Genomic DNA, 18,742 nt, shown 5'->3' with positions numbered 1-18,742 from the left:
TTTTTAGCAAAATAAGAAGTTCGGCAAGGAAACCCAAACACCCCGGATGAACTGCAGGCAAGAAAGGGAGGAAATCAGGAATACTGTACATGCACATGTACCTGGAGACACCAAGAATAGTTTAGCTTCGAGTAAGATGAAGGGGGGCGAAGCGAGTTCAGGGGCAGTAGTTTTATGTTCTCGACAACTCTATAACTAAATCATCCGGAGTCTTCTTTCACAACTGTAGTAAAACGGTTCTCTTCACCAAAATGATTCTATTTGCCCTTTGCATAAATGCTCCGCGCACATGTTTCAATAGTTACCTTTCCTTGCACCCAATGTCCACTATTTGACGCGCTATATACAGCCCGAACCCAGGTCTCCACAGAGCCTTAAAGTGTGCAGGGAACAGTCCACACGTTCTAGCCGTTCGTTTCAGATTTCTTTGCATGGGTCCCAAGTCCACTTGGAGAAACCTATCCGAGATTGCTGTCTCCCTTTTAAGAGAGAAAGAGAGAAGCAGACAGTGTCGATCGGTGCGCTCACTTCCACATGGAGTCTAAATCGTTCAGGGACGGGCCAGTAAGTCCGATGTAGTAATTTCCCCTGGTTCCACCGTCAGCCGTTTATGTCAGCGGAAGTCACTGGAGAGGCTCTTTGCTGTTCGCCTGAATCATTTATAAAATGGGTCTTATACTTCTGTTCTTCTTGAAAAGAGTCACTCAAACTTAGGCTTAAAACCCCATTATTTCTTGGCCACATCTTTTTTTTGGCTTTACTTCCGCTTTGTCTTTCATGGGTGGCCGAATGACCCACTCGTACTAATCAGACCGTTAAGGGATGATCTTCGATAATTTCTCGATTCCTGGCCCATTCGGCTCGGTTCTTCTACATCTCAAGCCCTGACATCCACCATGCACGTACAGAATTGTGCGTGATCACAGCTGCTCATGTGACTCGCCAATAGAAAGCGGTCCCTTCTTTACCATGATCGTAAGCACCTCGTACAGCACATCGGCGGCAGCCCTGAAAGAAACACGTCAGGTTCGTTCGTCTTTGGATCGGAGACACATAGAAACTTACATAGTTGACAACTCCGCATTGGTATCATACGCCGGAGCCACCTCGACAATATCCGCACCAATAAAGTTCAGTCCGTCCAGGCCACGAATGATAGTCCGCAGTTCGCGCGTGGACCATCCGCCAGTCTCTGGGGTACCGGTGGCCGGTGCGACTGCGTTGTCCGAATTTTAGAATATAATCTGATGGCAGATTTCAGGGTCTCCACTTACAAGCAGGATCCAATGTGTCAATATCAATTGAAAGATAGACAGGGTTGTCTGTTCCAACACGGTCGCGGATCTTCTTGATAATGCCATCCGTCCCTGCATAACAAATGTTAAACCGATTACAACAATAGCGAGAACATAACGGAGTATAAATACCAATTGTATCAATCTCTCGGGCCTCAACAATCTCAAATCCACAGTATCCATCATTCTCATAGTCAGACGGACCTGAAAGCGTGGTACGAATTCCAGCGTGGATGTTAGTGTCGTTCTTCAACAGTCCCTCCATAGCAGCATGATAGAAGTATGTCCCGTGGTTAATAGCAGCAACCTGGCTAGGAGAGCCACCAAAGACCTTGGGTTTCCACGAATCCCTAATCAGAACCAGTTAGCCAATCTGCTACAGTAGTCCTTCAGATGGGACGATCTCCTCACAAGTGACTATCAAAATGAATAACCGTCACAGGCCCATAAGCCTTATTAATACTCCGCAGCAGGGGCAATGTAATAGTATGATCTCCACCAAGTGTAATGACACGAGGAAGGGTCTTACCAGCCCTCGAGAGTCCCAATTTATCGGCATCGGTGAAAGGCTTGCGCATCAGGATACTGTTATGTCCTTCCTCAATTTGCTGGATAGCCCATGCATTGTCGTAGCTGGACCAAGATAACGGATGTCAGCTCTGACATATCATACTGCCCATATCAAGAAACTCACGAAGTAACTGGCACATCACCACAATCCAAAATCCGCATATCGCTATCGAATGGGTTCGCCTGCAACGGTACATTGTAGCCACCGCTGAAGCCCAATTTTCGTGAGCCTTTATGTTCATTGCCATCCATTGGCGGGTGTAAGCCTCTGCTCACTAGAGGGGAATACATACTAGAGATTGAGGCGACGAGAACCTTGTCTGATGCCGCTAGGTCCGAAGCGGGCACCTGGTCTGTAAGAGGTTCCGGTGTCAAAGGGGGCTCCTGTTTGATTTCATGGAAATGTCAGATATGTAATTGATATTCAGTTGAATGTATTTCGAGTTTGGCATTTGCTTACCTAGGAATGCGATATCGTACTTCTCGGCTTCGCTCGACAGGCATGGGAAGTACGGTAGGCGGCCGAAGGTTGAGATTCCGGAGAAGACGGAGTCGGCCTTTGATATTTAGTGACAGAGCTCAATGGTTTCTGTGAGAGAGTGAGGATGTCTCTTACTTGGGTACCGCCATCGCCTGGTAGAGTGTTGTACCAAAGGCTTTGGTGAGGACCGGCCAATGGAGTTTGGCTATGGTCCCCGTGCCCGGCAGCCAGGACAGAGAGGGTAAGAAGGCCTGCGATAGAGGACAGCATTTTACCTGTCAAAGCAGCTCAGTTCGAGATTCCAGAGAGTGTAAAAAGTTCAAGGTAAAATATGAGTTTGATTGTATGAACACAAGATGCAGCGGTTGTCCGGGGTATATGTAGGTCATGAACTGGAGAATATCTTACCCTCACAAATTGTATAATGTATGCAGTGGGCCCATTTTATCAAGTTCCCTTCCAGTATAATCACCACTCCTATCGTTGCCCAAAAGCAGAGACGATTTACAAGGGTCCGCTATCCAGACATTCTGTGCCAAACATTGGCGTCAATCAGAGAGACAAAAAGCATCGCTTACAATGACTGGGCCTGTTCTCTACCGTCAACTTCCCATTAGGGAATAATTGCCAGGATATCGGTTGGCGGGGAATTGGAGAACCAAGACTTGCCGGCGGCATACATCATGATCATGCAGCAAGATTTACCTCATCCCAAAAGGGAAGTTTCGCGGAGTGGGAGCGTGAGACAGGCATTAAAGTTGGGGAAGATAGCGAATACAGTTAGGGCTATTAGCGTATGGTCCAGCTTATCAGTTGGTGATCATTGGAGGAGTCGATCTATACGATTCTTATCAGTTGCTTTGTTGTCCGACAACGGAGGTGAACGGAAGTATACCGGTTGTTTGTTGATTGATTCTTGGCTTTTTCAAGTATAATTGGTAACATTGTAAAATGTATTACACAGGTAACAGCAATGTACTTTTCCTCGCATGCTGCACGAAACAGGTTAGCAAGATATGTAGGTAAGGTTCCGCCAGAATTCGGATTTCTATCAGATAAAACAAATCTTCATGTCTATTAAAAGCTCGCAAGTCCTCAATGATATCATCCCTACTCCCGCTCAACCCCATCTTCTAGGGTCTCATGTACATCCATCCGTAGAAACGCCTTCCGAACCTCAACATCCCACGAACTACGAGCAACAATCCCCCACTCCAAAATCCCAACCAAATACAGCGCAATACACTGACCAACCCACAGACCCTGAAGCCCCCAGCCATGGAAAGCAAGCCAAATACCGAGCGGCAATGCACCGCAATAGTAACTCACCAAATTAACCAAAGCACCCACATGCTGCCGTCCCATACCACGTAAACTCCCGCCACAGCTCCCATTGAGCCCATCAGCAATCTGGAAAAGCGCCACGTAAGGCAAGACCTTAGCAGTAAGCTGCACAACACTCCTATCATCATTGAATATCTTCGCGAAGTGGTCCCGTGTCCCAATAAGAACGGCCAACACAACTCCACCGAAGACCATGCTGAGCACTGCAGATGTATGCGCTGCCCGAGCAGCTCCGGTGCTGTTTCTACTCCCAAGTAGGTTTCCAATGCGCGCGGAAGTGGCAACTCCAATTCCGAATGGGATTGTGTTGAGTACTTGGTCCGCAGTCATGATGACACTCTGGGCAGCGAGGGAGATTGTTCCAAGGCGCCCGGCTGCCAATGCCACGATTTCAAAGGCCCACCATTCTGTTCCAACATGGACAACACCGAGGAGGGCTAGTCTGGCGAATATGCCTAGGTTTTGGAAGGCCTCACGCGACCATCCGCCCCAGCATTCGGAGCCATTGATAAAGCGTGCGTAGAGGACTAGCAAGGCGAATGAGAGCCAGTAACAGAGGCCTGTTGCCAATGGGGCACCTAGAAGGCCGATTCCGAATGTGTAGCAGAATAGATAGTTGAGTCCGGCGTTGAGTGGCGATGTAATAAGAAGGACGTATGTTCCTGCTCGCATGATTCCTTGGAGTTGTCAGTAAATTCCTTATCTAGCTTGTCATGTAGGTTATATGTACATACCTTGCGCCTGTAAATACTTCTTCATGACCTCAAAATAGATATATCCCAGACCCCCAGGGATCAAGTAAGTCAAAAACCGCGCACTATCATGAGAAAGTTGCGGATCTTGTCCCAGGAAGAGGAAGACTGGTTCAGAACAAGCCCACAGGATAGCAACTGGTATATAGAAAAGACCCAAAACCAGAAATCCGCGTTGAAGCAGGATTCCCAGATCATGTTTGTTGGCGCTGCCCGTGAATGAAGATGAGGCAAGTGTATCCAAGGCCGTTGTACCGCCGAGTGCAATCATCCACGCAGTGACCATGGCGAACATCTGTGAAAATGCACTCGTTGCCAGATTTTGTGGTGATGAGCGGCCGATTATCAGCACTGATACTGTTTGGAGACTGTTTTGTAGCGTGTATGCTAGGATCACGGGGATCGAGTCTTTGAGCAATAGCCAGAATTCGGCGAGGACGAGGTCTCGTGAGTAAGGGCTTTCTTCTAGGGTTTCGTTCCATGATGCATCGTCGATTGGTTTGGACAGGAGTGAGGTGTACTCGTTTGGTCGAGGGTTGCTTGACACACTGTCATTGTTGGGGTCGGGCATGGTGATAGAAGACGAAAAGCAGTTTTCTTTCTAGAGATGCTTCGAAGTTTCAATGTACTCGTTGACAACCGTCTTTATCCGGAGACAATTTTGTCACTCCTCACCTTAGGAGAGAAGTGTGGTCAAGTTAGGATTAAAAAGCAAGAAAGAGGCATATCTCAAGATCGTATTCGAGCTCGACTTGATAGCATATTTAGATTACCTTACGGTCTGTACCACCAGCCCAATTTCGGTAATTCAAGTCCCGCTTGTCTCTGCATACTAAGGTATTGCTGTAAAGAAGCCATTGGATTGATAGTCCTTTCAGCTGTTGTAATTTTGCTCCACTGCCGTTGTTGTTTTAGTGTAATCCAGGTCCGACCTCGGATCACACCTAGAACATACACCCGATTTGTGGATTGAATGACTGAATACACTGAAGCCACGGTTCGGTGGCTTCTGTATAGATGGATATACAGAATAGAACGGCCTAGTCTGGATGTTTAGAATGATGTCAGAAGCAACTTTATCGTTCAGTCTTATCAGTGGGGAACGAGGGGGCTGTTCGTCTCCAGCTCTTGCCCTAAAACGGAAGTTAACTAGCGACAGGGATTTGTCGTCAATCGGAGAGTAAAGTCATATCGATAGATATTGTCGTCTGTGTCACTGGTATGACTATTGTGAATGAGGCCTTATCATCTACTCCAATTGCCCTGATATACGTTGGAGAGAGCATGTGCGTAAGGGGCAACCCGAGGATGTCGGATATGGCAACAGTATTAAAAACAAGGTTACTTCATTCTAACCAGAATCTCCACACTATTTATGCCGACTTTACACTATTTATGCCGGAGAGATATGGTCTTCATAATTAGACCCTGTTCCATAGTCTACTGATAGATTCTTGGCGTGGAGTGCATACCCCAGAGATTCTTCCAAGGTAGAACCGAGCAATGCCGATGGATCTTCATCTCGGAAGATTAATTCGACACTTAATTTTCATTTTGAGAAAGTTTCGTGATCAATTGGCTCCTGACCGTCTGCGTCTCTTATCTTTCAGGCCCTTATCATTGTCTTTGACCAGTTGATTGGTTGATTTTGGATGGCTCGCATACACCCCTGTCTCCTCGATAGCGACCAGGCTCTTTAGGGAAAGGATAGACCCTATTCTAGAAGTTTGAGCGTTGCTAACATTTGAGAGTATCTGAAAGGTGAACGTGTTGATTTGCTGCAATTACTGTGTACTGTGCGCAATGAACCTACCTAGTAGTGATGGACCTATAGTTCCGAATGGCCAGAATTCCACACATTCGTCGTAGATCGCGGGTTATATGACTCTATACGAGGCCAATCACTGTCTTGCAGTTCCTTGTTTGCTCCGTACAATGAAGCGAAACGTGCAAATCACATAATCCCAAAGAGTCGCTGATAAGAGATGCCGTTGTGTTACGATTTTCCTAGCCCTGGTAATAAGACCCGATCGAGTATCATGCTAGTTGATAGGAATCGTAATTGCTTGGTGTGCTTCATATATCCTTGAGTCCTACCCGATTATCCTGTATGCATATTTATATATTCCACCTGATACTATAACAAAGTTGCATACCAACATTGATTTTATCTTTGTTGAGGCTCGTTTAACACGCTTCTAACAAAAGACAAGACCTCAACCGAGCAGTATATCATCTCCCACAGCGAAGATGTTGGAGAAGCAGGAGATGGTCGAGAAAGATAAAAGGAACGGTGCTTTTCGTGCGTCAAATGACCGAATTTCCACCACGCCTATCGATCATGGCACCCAGATCCTATACCAGGTGGCTCTCAACAAAAGTGGGATAAAGCTTCATCCACAGCCTACATCAGACTCATTGGACCCATTGAACTGGTCCAGCCTTCAAAAACACACTATATTGGCCATTGTCATGTTCAAGTACGTACTGAACTACCTTCATCTTTGCTAGAGAAGCCAATCGCCGTCAACGCTATAGCTAAAACATGATACTATTATCTAAACAGATATTTCTTGTTCACATATCTTACCACGACGACTGTTCCATCCTTCACCGAAATCCAGGATCAATATCAAATCAGCTACTCGCAGGTAAACTGGACTGTCGCAATCCCGGCTTTAGGGCTATCCGTTGGTCCACTTCTATGGTCTTCACTTGGTGACATATATGGTCGTCGGGCGGTTTTCTTGACCGGGACACTCATAGCCTTGGTGTCAACTATCGGTGCAGCTGCCGCCGATAACTATTCGGGCTATATGGCGGCTCGTTTCTTCCAAGGATTTGGTGTGAGCCCGGCATCTACCGTCGGAATGGCTGTTGGTGAGTTAAGAGTCACGTTCCTTTGGAAAGCCTGTCTAACACTTTGCACTGTCTCAGTCAACGATCTATTCTTTGACTACGAGCGTGGTCAGAAACTCGGTTTATGGGTATTAGCAATAGATGCTGGATTACTTCTTGGACCTACTTGTAAGTATACCCGGACATTTCGTTACGGACCCTGTGCTGAATGATTCTCAATATAGTGGGCGGCTTCCTAGATCTCGTTAGTGCCGCATGGATCAACTGGTTCAACGCAATTCTGTTCGCTGCATTATTGTTACTCGAACTCTTTTGCATGCCAGAGACTCTTTATCCGCGAAACAAGATGCTCCAACAAATGCCTCATCTCGATGGTCACAAAGGTCTCCCTACTGATGTTGAAAAACAATCCGTTAGAGATAACACAGTGGTGTCCACACTCCCACCATCGCCGGAAGTTCTACAGTCAGACCTACGACGAACGAAAAACCTTCCATTCATCAACTGGCGCCCAGTGCCAGGCATGCGTCACCCCAAGCCATGGGATTCAATAACTCGCTTTGTGCTCACCTTCCAGCAACCTGCGGTTGTATTGGCTATACTCGGATACAGTTTTTCTTGGTACTGGTGGGTTCTGTCTGTTATCACTATGGTGCCAGCAGCATATGCACAATACACACCTCTCATTCAGGGATTGTTGTTCCTTGGCTTGCTGCTCGGCACGGTAGTTGCGGAGGTTGGCTGCTCTGGTCGCTTAAGTGATTACATTGTCGAAAGACTGTCAAAGAGGAATGGCAACGTTCGTGTGCCAGAGATGCGCTTGTGGTTGGCGTATCCGGCTATACTGATCACGACTGGTAAGAGGTATCTATACATGGTCATACACTTGGAGTGACTAACGATCGTAATAATACATAGTGGGATTGATTGTATGGGGAGTTAGCATTGACAAGAACTACCATTGGATGGTAGGCCAAGTGGCATTCTTCTTGTGTAAGTACTTCTCTTCAAAACGTATTCATATGAAGGCTGAATTAACCATCCTCTAGTCGCAGCAGGTATTCAAATTGGCAATACTGTGACCAGCAGCTACGTTGTAGACTGCTATCCTCTACAAACAACGAGTGTGATTACCTTCTATGCCGTCTTCCTCAACCTCAGTGCTTTCATAAATCCAGTATGTTCCAGAACCTGATACTTGGAAATTAATACTGCGGCTGACTATTGTTCCGTTCAATAGTTCTTCATTGCGAATTGGCAAGCTTCTTCCGGCTGGACCTGGACGTTCACTGCAGAAGGCCTTATTGTGCTCGTGGGTGGATGTATAGTATTCGGCGTCTTGCACAAATTTGGTGCTTGGATGCGAGCAAAGGCACCACAGCCATCATGGGTGAACCCAGAGTTTGATATGGATGCTTGAGTTCGTTGAAGTATAAGAGGATTGGACTATCTCTTCACTAGGTGTTTAATTGATATTCAAGTATTGTAAATATGAAGGACTTTTTTTCATGAAACTCCCAGTCTAGAGCATGCCCAAGTTGATCTCAGCGTGTAATGGCAAGGCTCGCGAGAGCCACAATGAAGACTCTGAACTGGATTACCGAAAAAGGTTCAGCCATATAGATATCGGGTACTCTATCGCTAAATATTTGCAAAGATAAAGGTCTATCAACAGAGATGCCGAAAAAGAGCGGTGTATATATGTCGACAAAGAAGTCTCCCAATGCGGAGAGAAAATGCTGACGGTGGGCTAATTAAAACAAGAAAGGAAAAGTGGAACGAGACGAGTATAGGAAGAGCACTCCAGTTTAGGCCGATTCCTTGGCCTCGCCCCTGGACTGCGACAGGCTGGGAATATCCTCGCCCTTCAGGTAGTTCTCAAATTCACCAACGAGCTTGCCGCCCTTGACCCAGCGGGCGCGGTAAGCTTCACGGCGCTGTCCAGCCAACTTATTCAGGGCAGGCCAGTAGGTGTCATGGTCATAGCGGAATTCAACATCACCACCGACGGTCTTCATCAGATGGCTGGGCGGGACGTGTTCACGCAGGTCCTCATTGAACTTGAGCTTCTCCCGAGTCAACGGGTCAATGAAGGGTGTGATCAACTTGAAGAATCCCCAGATGAGGAATGGCACTATATCATATGAGTTAGCAACTTGATCCGAGGGCGTACGGTAGAGCAATAACTAACCATTGAGAACCAAAGCCCGACCAAGTCGCTCGGGGTAGTGGTTTTGCAAGAAGTTAAGCGTCTGCTTGGCCTGGCTGGGACTAGCGTTCTGGCCAGACTTGGTCTCGTTGAAGTTGACCAGAAGCGCCATAGTCTCCTGACCAGGGGGCATGATATCAATGACTCGCTCCAGCATGAAAACAAGATGTTCAAGCTGGCGATCGCTCTTCTCTGTGTTCTGGTTGGAGGGCAAGAGATACAGACACGGCCGTCCGTTGATATCAAAGCCTAGAATGACTTGCTTGCCAGTTTCATTCTCAATTGAGATATATTCAGGAGTCAACTTCTCCATTCCGTACTCGCGGCGCCATGTAAGAGTGCTCTGGAGGCGGGTCTCGGCCTCGGAAACATTCCACTTTGTCGCGCGCAGGTAGCGCAGGAGACATTCCCGAGTCAACCACATGCGCTCATCTTCGGTGATGGGTTCGGTCGCCGCATTCTTCTCTGCCTTGGTGGCAACTGTGGTCCATGATGAAGCAGTCTTAAGTAGGGCATCATACTTGGATTGCTGGTCGGGGGTGAGCTGTGCAGGTGGATTAGGCTTCGATTCGTCGAGCGGCTTAGGGAAAGGCTTCTGGATGAGGCCGTCTGCGGCAGACGTGGGGAGTTCGAGGTCAATTGAGTTCGAAGGAGGCTCAGATTGAGTGTTCACTGGTGCCGATGTGGTCTCTGCGGGCGCAGCATCTCCGTTGGCCACAGGCACATCTTGGGGTTCGGTGCTTGCCATTGTCTTGAGATCAATATGGGCTACACAGGGGAAGCTTAAGAAATCAAATAGAATGCGGGAGCCTTTCAGCCGAGCAAATTGACTCGATCGACAGGTCCACCTCGATTGCCGCGATGCTCAAATAATATTACTTTTTTGGGTGATTAGGTCAGCAACGCGGTTTCACGCGTCTCCCCGCGTCAACTTGTACTTTCACCAATTCACTATTCACTGCCAAAGATGGACGCCGAAGCAGAGCTCAATGAGCAATTTGCTAGCTCGTTCCCTGATGGAATCACCAAGGATATCATGACCGAGCTCCTCTCCATGTTGCGAGTGCATTCGATCACCGCGGAGGAGCTCTTCTACAAATGGGAATCCTACAGCATGAAGATGGGCGAGGGTGTGACCCTGACGATAGAGACAGTCCGAGGCTTCAAGCAAGATGTTCAAGAAGCATTGGAACGGGAAAGCCGCAGCCACGCTGGTCGGCATACGGAGAAACGAAACGCAAACACGGCAACCCCGCGCGCCGCAGCCGCAGCCGGTGGTGATATGTTCGGGATGTTGGATCAACTGACTCCGAATGCCTCGAACGTGAGATCTGCCGGTGGTTACGGATCGACAAAGCGCAAGGCCGAATTCTCCTCGCCCGCTACACCCAGAGTCAAGACCGAAAAACTTGGATCGCATCTGGGTACGAGGACGCCGGGGACTCCTGGTGATGGAATGCAGTATGTCCTTCTCAAAGTGTATGTGTATAATCTGCTAATACCAAGGCAGATCAGTTCCCTTCGCAGAACGACCCAACCCCGGCCAGACCGTCGAGACACTCAATTCACATCTATCCTTGCCAGAAACACCAATGGCACCATTCTCCGAAGCGCGGATTCGGCCAACAGCCAACACAGATCTTAAGAAGTTTGGTTACAAGCCAATGGGCATGAAGCTTTCAGAAGCATCAGAGATTCTAGACGACCGTATCGACGAGTTCACGATGATATTCCAGGCGCAATTCAACTCAGACGACATCACATTTGGAAGCGCAGCCACACAGAGCACAAGCGAGATCATTGCTGTCGGAAGGATCGCCTCGGACAGTCTAGAAGGAAAGCTGAATCCGGCTTCCCTTGTTCTCGAGACATCGCGCCGGACTGGAGCCGGCAGACGTGTACCTCTGAAGGTGGACTCAGTACCCTCGGCCAACTTCTTCCCAGGTCAAATTGTGGCTCTCCGTGGTATTAACCCTTCTGGTGAATACTTTACCGTCAAAGAAATCCTCCCGATCCCTCTCCTGCCGCCTGCCGCATCTTCGGCTGTGGCTCTGGACAACATCAACGACCGAATTGAAGCCGACTCCAGTCTGCCACTTAATGTGATGATGGCGGCCGGTCCCTACACCTCAGATGATAACCTGGACTACGAGCCATTGCAAGAAATCTGTCAAAAGGCAGCTGATAGCTTCGCCGATAGTCTCGTGCTCATGGGCCCCTTCTTAGACATCGAGCACCCGTTGCTCGCATCAGGCGATTTCGATCTGCCAGACATTAAGGGTATCGACCCGGACACAGCTACCCTGTCCATCATGTTCCGCCACTGCATCTCATCACACCTGGCACGACTCGCAGCAGCAGTTCCCAGTATCACGATCGTGATGGTTCCCTCCGTGCGCGATGCACTCAGTCGACATGTCTCCTGGCCCCAGGAGCAACTTCCCAAGAAGGAACTGGGTCTGCCCAAGCAGGTCCGCATGGTCTCGAATCCTGTCACCCTATCTTTCAACGAGACTGTGATTGGCATGTGCTCGCATGACGTACTCTCCGAGCTCCGCCGTGAAGAAGTCATTCATGGCCGGCCAACGGAGGGCAACCTACTCACCCGTCTCCCCAAATATCTCGTGGAGCAACGCCACTTCTTCCCCTTGTTCCCTCCAACTGCACGCGCAAACCTCCCCAAGCCTGGGTCAGAAAGTGGCATGGCCACGGGCGCTATGCTGGATCTGCCCTATATGAAATTGGGCGAGTGGTGGAACGTGCGGCCAGATATCCTAATTGTGCCGAGCATGCTGCCTCCTTTTGTCAAGGTGAGTTATACATAGAGCGTCTGCCGGCTTTGGAATACTTAACCATACTAACCATATAATTTTCTGCAGGTTGTGGACAGCGTCCTAGTCATCAACCCAGGTACCCTGTCAAAACGTCGCGCGGCAGGCTCCTACGCACAAATGGCCATCCACCCTCGCCTGGTAGCAGAAGACGAGCGCGAACAAAAGCAGCTGAGTCATAAGCTGTACGAGCGCGCTCGGGTTGATATCAACCGAATCTAGCGGCAACCATAATCATATCGCATCGTGCGCGGCGTTAGAGGCTGACCAAACAAGCCTGGACGGCGGCCATTTGTTTTTACAATAATGGTTCAAGGAAAACGCCACAAATGGAAACGAATCAATGAACTATTCAAACAATACAAAACAAGCATCCATCCCACCATGGATCATGGGTATCATAATAAGGCCATCCAGCGAAACACCAGTAAACTAAGTCACCCACACACTTATAAACCAACCGCTCAAACCCCATATACCACAAACAATCACCTCAAGCCAACCACCCTCCTACCACCCATCCTCCTCCCAGCATCCCTCACCCTAACAACCGGCGCCCCAGCCGCCGCAGCACCACCCCCACTCCCCCGAATCGTAGCCCCAGGCCCAGACCCAGCCGCACCAGCAGCACCCGTACCCCCAGCGGCAACAGGACCACTAGCCCCATGCCCCTCACCATTCACAAGCGCCTCAAGCCCGAGATCCCGCCAAACAGCCTCATGCCTGCGGTCCATGGCGCGCGTAATACCAAACGCGGCATGCTGGTCCGGCACGACGTCGTCTTCATCTTCAGGGTTTGGGGGCTGGTATTGGGGTGCGACGTAGATGTCTTCGATGGGGAGGAAGGAGGGGATTGTGGCGGGGGAGGTTGAGCCGTAGGTTATTGTGTTTGCGTCGCGGCTGTTGCTGGTGCTGTTGTGCGGGTCGTTGCTTGGGTTTGTTGCTGTTGAGGTGTGGGGTCGCGTGAATTCCTCGAAGAGGTCGGCTAGCTTTGGTTGATGCATGTGTAGATATGTTGCTGAGGAGTCTTTGCTCTTGGGGTGTTGTTAGTTTGGGTTGGAGTTGGAGTTGGGATTGGGTTGGGAAATGAGGGGATTGTGGAGGAGGATTGGGGATTTCTAGGCACCATTTTGAATTTTGTTTCACAGCCTGTTGTTATCTTGAGGTTTGGGTGTTCTGGTTGTACTGTATTTGTAGAGAGAGCAAGATATTCAACAGAGTTCGCTGTTGCTTGTCAACAGCATTGAAGGGCAGAATACCGCGCTATCAATATACCGCCTTTATATCACACTAGTCTATATACGGCTAGTTTTCACTTGCGGCTCCACAAGCTTGTTTCTCGAAGTGCATGCATCCATGCTACAACCTAGGCTATTCTGATTTCCATACTCCCTCGAAAGAATAAAATGAAAATTGGGATGCATTGTCCGATTGATACATGTAAGAGATCTATTCCATTCACAACATATCGCAACCCCTCCAAACCAACTTGGAACTCAACACATCTTAACCAACCCATCAAAAAGAAAAGCCAAGAATCATACAAGGATGAAACAAGGAAGAAATCCATATCCCTTTAAAACACCAGCTTGAAAAATTGCTGGTTCATAATGCATTCCGAACAACGAGAGAGCAGACCCGGATATCACAAAGTCGAGGCCTCAGGAAACTTTTTAATTGCAGTACAGGCACAGACAGACAGTGGGTACATCACAGATTCGTACTAATGCGGTGAACAATGGGGACAGCGCTAGGTGGCAGACTGCCCATCTCGGTGACGACCATATCGACGTATTCGGCAGGTGTGACATCGTACATGATGTTCAGCAGCTGCAGATTAGGTGTTTCCTTCCAATTTGCGAGCGGGGACGTAGAAGATGACGAAGCAGGTGTCTCAAGCGTGGGTGCGGCAGTGGTGGGTTTTCCACCCTTCTTATTATCAGCCGGTGCAGGGGTGTTGGCTCCGGGGTCTGGCAGGCCGGTGAGTTGTTGCGGGGGTAGGGAGGAGACCAGCTCGTCAGCATCGGCAATTTCGTTGACAACAATGCTGTCGAGTGCGACGCGGTCGGTGAATTTGACAGTCTCGCAGCAGACGATGACGGGAATTTCAACGCCGCTGGCACGTTCTTTGGCGGACATGGCGACTAGAGCGGTACCGACACGAGAGTACAAACCGCCGTTGCTGGTCATGGCGTGGGCGCCGAGGAAGACCTTGGTGGCATCCTTAATAGCGTGGGTAGTGGCATGGACGAGGGTGTACTGCACATCCAATCCAGCTTTGGCGAGTGCGCGTGCTAGACTCTTGCCTTCGAACAGGGGTCGCGAGTCGATGATAGAAACTCTGAATCGTTTGCCTTGATTGTGTGCTAGTAGAAGCGTGTCCTTAACAACGTTGCTGCCAGCAAACGTCACAATCACATCACCATCTCGAACCTTTTGCGCCGCGCTGGCGGCAATAACCTGGCCGGCAACAGTAATCTTCTCGCGGATAAAGCTGTCAATGAAATCGCACAATGTAGCCTTAGCGGATGACTCGGGGGTAGAAGGATCGATGGAAGAAATAGCCAGCTTCAAAGCACGGATAGCATTGCCCTGGGTGATCGAAAGAGGCCGACATGTCGAAAGATATGTGATCTGGTGCGAGAGATGTGTCGTCAAGTGGCGTGCCAGCGAAGTACCCAGAGGGGTTGTGTAAGATTCAACGACCTTCACAAGAAATTGTCAGTAAGATCATCCAGCAAAAAAATTTCACAGATAAAAGAAAACATACCCGCTTGAAAGCAAGCAACGTAGCAACGCAGCGCGCACTACTTCCACAAACAACATAATCCCTCAACTGCAATCCCAAAGCCAAAACAGCAGGGTGAACCTCCTTGCCAGCTCCAGCAACAGTAGTCCTCCGCTGCTGGCCATACAAATGACCAAAAACAGCCACCTTCTTATCATCCTTCTTTTTCTTCTGTTCGACCGGCGCACTCTGCGCGCCAAACGGTCCAGGTCCAGATCCCCGGCGCGGAGGCGCAGCCTTCCCACCTTTCTGTGCAGCACCACCAGCAGCATCCTTCTTCGGCGTGGTGGGGGCACGAGCTTGACCACCAGCACCAGGCGCGGCACCACCAGCAGGACCGCCAACCTGCTCTTTCTCGACCTTCTCGCGCGCGCGGCGGGCAGCCTTTTCGGCCTTGGCCTTCTTCTTCAGTTCGGCGGGTGTGAGGGCTTTGTCGGCATTGCCGGCGGCGTCAGCGGGGGCGGTGGCATCTTTGGCGATTGGCTTGGCGGGTTTTGAGTCGCGGATGGGGAGGGTTTGCGGAGCATTTTCTGTGGCGGGCTGAGGCTCGCTCGCGGGCGTAGGGGCTGGTGACGGCGCGGTTAGCGCTGGGCCGGTGGGTTCGGCCATGTTGTATGACTCAATTATTGTGTAGGAGGGGTTGCTTTTGTTGGAGCTTGGGTTTGGTGGGGAGAGGGAGAGGGTTGACTCACGGAAAAAGAAGTGATGCCATAAGCGGCCCACCGAGCGCCGCAGCCCTAACCGCCGCCGATGGACGTGTATACTCATGGCTATTAGGTAGGATTGAACAATATCACACTTGAGTTAGGACAGCTGGTACAGTTTCAGTATGGATTTATTCAGTAGGAAAGCTCTACGAGGTGCTGTCTCATGAAATAGGCTTCGTTTTGGATAAGGCCTGAAAGAAACTATACCTAACAGCAGGGCAAGAGTGGTCAACTTGAAACAGGCATCGCATCAGGTGTCTCATTATTCATGTCAAAGGTCTCGCTATCAAATAAAGAAATCATGGGCTAAGAATAAGTCCAGGTGCTGCCCAAAGGTGGCAGGCGTTGCCCTGGGAGAGTCGTGGTCCCAATCTAAACAAAGAGCAGATAAAATTCGCCGCCCAACACCAATCAAACCCTGTACACGCAGTAAAACATAAAGAAGGGAATATCCACATATTAGTGATGGTTGTTAATTTGTCCCAATGCACGTCGTTTGCGAGTTCCGGGTTCCTCGAGGGGCCGGAACCGCTCGTGATCGGTGGCCAACTTTCGCTTGAAAACACTCAGATCACCGAGAAGATCATGCATGTGGTTTTGCATTCGGTGAGCTTCTTGCTCGTTGGCATCGTGGGTGATGGTATCGTCGTCCTCCCAGACATCCATGTCAGACTCGGCATCTGACATAGGAGAACATTCGCGGTCGTCTGACTCATGGCTGGGCGGTTGATTCTCTTCTGGCACCGATACTATGCTGGGTTTTCTTTGATCGAGTGTGACGGCTGGAATCGGGTTCTTGAGACTGTCGACGGCCAGTTTCAGGTGCATGCGCAGAGCTTCATTTTCTGTCTGCAATTGTCGAATTTTGCACTCGCTGACCATCTTGGTCTCCTCCATGAGTCGCTGCATCTTTTCGACTTTTTGCTGGTACTCTTCGAGTCGTTCATCTGAGGCCTCAGTCGCCCGCTGGTGAACGGCTGCTTGGCTCACACTGAGCTGAAGGGTACGAATCGTCTCTGCCATCTCCGCGATTTGCGCATCGCGTTCAGCTGCGGAGAGTTGGTCCTGATTCACACGCGCCCGAGTTCGGATATTCTTGGCTTGGTCGGCATAACGAAGGGTGGAAAGTGTTTCTTCATAGTCCGCAGGCGCGATACAGGCAATCATCGCTGTCTTCGAGTTGCCACCAAGGCTGTCTTTCAATAGCCACGTAAGAATCGAGTCACGGTATGGAACCAGCTCTTTGCCTTTGCGTACACCGCGGGGTTTCTTGGGATCTGCTAGAGCGGCAATGACACGACCTAGCGTAGTCAAAGACTTGTTGATGTTGGCACCCTCACGAAGTCGGGCGCCTGTTGCTTCGGTGGATTTGGCACGTTCGGAACCAGCCAGATCAACCAACCGAATGCGGGCAGTGCGTTCAGTCGTCTCGTCAGTTGACAAGTCATGGTGGATCTGTTTCAACGTGATGGTGAAGACGGCATGGGATCGAGATGAGGTGTCGTTCATCTTTGTGCTGGCTGTTGTCCGGGAGACGTCTCCCTTTCGCATGAACTTCATCAGCTCGGTGTAGTTCCGTGCCGTCACCTCCGTCAAATCTTTTACATATGGACCCTCTGACGGTGATTCACGAATGCGGAGATAATGCGGGGGATCGGTTCTGGGGACCAAAAGATCTCGGACGTGCTCGTTGTATACTTCAAAATATGAAACTCGAACGTTGTAGCTGATATCCGGAGACGGCGAGTTCTCAATGCGCTGGAACAAATCCTCGCAAGTTCGAGGAATCAAACCGGGCCTATCTGGCGTGCCCATCATGGTATAACTTTTTCCTGAACCCGTTTGCCCATAGGCGAAGATACACGTATGGTACCCTTCAAAGTTGTGATCCAAGAATTCCTCACCTAGTGAATTGTATACATCTTCCTGGTGTGCGTAGTGATCGTCCTCCTCATCATGCGACCAAAACGAGTTATCGAACGTGAATGACTTGTCTTCCAGAATCTTGCCACGGGCTTGCGACTTTGGCTTTCCGAAGTCGCCAGGTTTTGGTTTCGGGGCTTGGAGGCAAGTCATTTGTGTACGCGGGTCCATGGATATCAAGCAATGCGCGTTGCGCTCGATTTCTGCAAGGCAGTCAGACAACGACTTCTACTTCGTCGACGGAATTCTATATCCCAGTCCCAGGCATCACCTACCTCGAGGCAAGAACTTTCGCACTCGTACGACGACGCGCACATTGCCCCCTGGCGTGGGGCTGGCCATTCCATCTCGGCCGGATAGCGCTACGCTTTCCCGCGCGCGGAAGGACGGACTTGAAGCGGAGGATCTAAGGGTGGCGGCGGAGGCGGAGGTGGAGAGAATGCTAGGCGAGGTGATTCCCGTCGCGGCGGAGAGTTCGGAGGAAGCGGCTGATGAGATCGAGCCAGGGCCCGGATGGCCGATGTGGTGGTAGAAGCGCGGGTCCAGCGCCATGTCCCTGTTGTCCCTCAATAGCTGCACACAAGCGGTGACGGCGTCGCGTCGTCGGTCAAGAAGAGATTGGTACATGCAATGGATTGAACAAAAGAAAGGGGAATGTAGAATGACAGGGCAATGGGCAATGTAGAGAGAGAGAGAAGGAGTGAAAGGGGGTTCGGTACTGTGTTGCGCGTTGTTTCCTGGGTACGTTTCAGGTCAACAGAGACTCTAGAGGTTCAGAGCCCTGGCATTCTGCGCTATGCGCAAGTATTCGGAGAAAAGAAAATATAAAAAGAACGGATGGCATTCAAGATAACATTTGTTACAAAGATGCGTTATACAAGTGTCTACGCAGGTGTCATGGTCTACAATCCGTTGCCACAGCAATGGCAGGTTTAGGTTTCAACTCCATAAACTCCAGGCTCCGTTGGATCTCTTCGATTTCC

At 49.7% G+C, this 18,742-nt stretch overlaps 6 protein-coding genes across 6 annotated transcripts; 2 read left to right on the top strand and 4 right to left on the bottom strand.

The window, feature by feature from the left end:
- Window positions 1-920: 920 nt before the first annotated feature.
- Window positions 921-5,013, bottom strand: PENARI_c008G07204 (uncharacterized protein; the record flags this gene model as incomplete). Its single annotated transcript, XM_022631503.1, has 11 exons — window positions 921-1,008; window positions 1,066-1,216; window positions 1,275-1,367; window positions 1,428-1,645; window positions 1,707-1,928; window positions 1,990-2,073; window positions 2,159-2,249; window positions 2,326-2,422; window positions 2,482-2,597; window positions 3,597-4,367; window positions 4,425-5,013. 11 exons carry the CDS (start codon window positions 5,011-5,013, stop codon window positions 921-923), a joined length of 2,520 nt encoding a protein of 839 aa, XP_022488775.1.
- Window positions 5,014-6,692: 1,679 nt separating this feature from the next.
- PENARI_c008G10144 (uncharacterized protein) lies at window positions 6,693-8,721 on the top strand (the record flags this gene model as incomplete). Its single annotated transcript, XM_022631613.1, has 7 exons — window positions 6,693-6,922; window positions 7,009-7,322; window positions 7,380-7,469; window positions 7,526-8,158; window positions 8,220-8,294; window positions 8,351-8,478; window positions 8,542-8,721. 7 exons carry the CDS (start codon window positions 6,693-6,695, stop codon window positions 8,719-8,721), a joined length of 1,650 nt encoding a protein of 549 aa, XP_022488525.1.
- A 388-nt stretch (window positions 8,722-9,109) lies between these two features.
- PENARI_c008G01271 (CRAL/TRIO domain protein) lies at window positions 9,110-10,258 on the bottom strand (the record flags this gene model as incomplete). Its single annotated transcript, XM_022631310.1, has 2 exons — window positions 9,110-9,435; window positions 9,493-10,258. The coding sequence occupies 2 exons, from the start codon at window positions 10,256-10,258 to the stop codon at window positions 9,110-9,112; spliced, it is 1,092 nt and encodes a 363-aa protein (XP_022488604.1).
- A 219-nt stretch (window positions 10,259-10,477) lies between these two features.
- PENARI_c008G00151 (DNA-directed DNA polymerase alpha subunit POL12) lies at window positions 10,478-12,563 on the top strand (the record flags this gene model as incomplete). Its single annotated transcript, XM_022631267.1, has 3 exons — window positions 10,478-10,971; window positions 11,021-12,320; window positions 12,390-12,563. The coding sequence occupies 3 exons, from the start codon at window positions 10,478-10,480 to the stop codon at window positions 12,561-12,563; spliced, it is 1,968 nt and encodes a 655-aa protein (XP_022488447.1).
- Window positions 12,564-14,051: 1,488 nt separating this feature from the next.
- PENARI_c008G03000 (translation initiation factor eIF2B subunit delta) lies at window positions 14,052-15,738 on the bottom strand (the record flags this gene model as incomplete). The annotated part of the gene is made up of 2 exons (XM_022631370.1): window positions 14,052-15,047; window positions 15,112-15,738. 2 exons carry the CDS (start codon window positions 15,736-15,738, stop codon window positions 14,052-14,054), a joined length of 1,623 nt encoding a protein of 540 aa, XP_022488528.1.
- A 557-nt stretch (window positions 15,739-16,295) lies between these two features.
- PENARI_c008G12432 (kinesin-3 family protein uncB) lies at window positions 16,296-18,311 on the bottom strand (the record flags this gene model as incomplete). Its single annotated transcript, XM_022631694.1, has 2 exons — window positions 16,296-17,962; window positions 18,035-18,311. 2 exons carry the CDS (start codon window positions 18,309-18,311, stop codon window positions 16,296-16,298), a joined length of 1,944 nt encoding a protein of 647 aa, XP_022488616.1.
- Window positions 18,312-18,742: the final 431 nt, after the last annotated feature.

Source organism: Penicillium arizonense (assembly GCF_001773325.1).
Source record: "Penicillium arizonense strain CBS 141311 chromosome Unknown PENARI_contig008, whole genome shotgun sequence".
In the NCBI taxonomy this organism is placed as follows: domain Eukaryota; kingdom Fungi; phylum Ascomycota; class Eurotiomycetes; order Eurotiales; family Aspergillaceae; genus Penicillium; species Penicillium arizonense.
The sequence above is the reverse complement of the archived record's forward strand: the minus strand, read 5'-3'. Positions and strand labels throughout refer to the sequence as shown.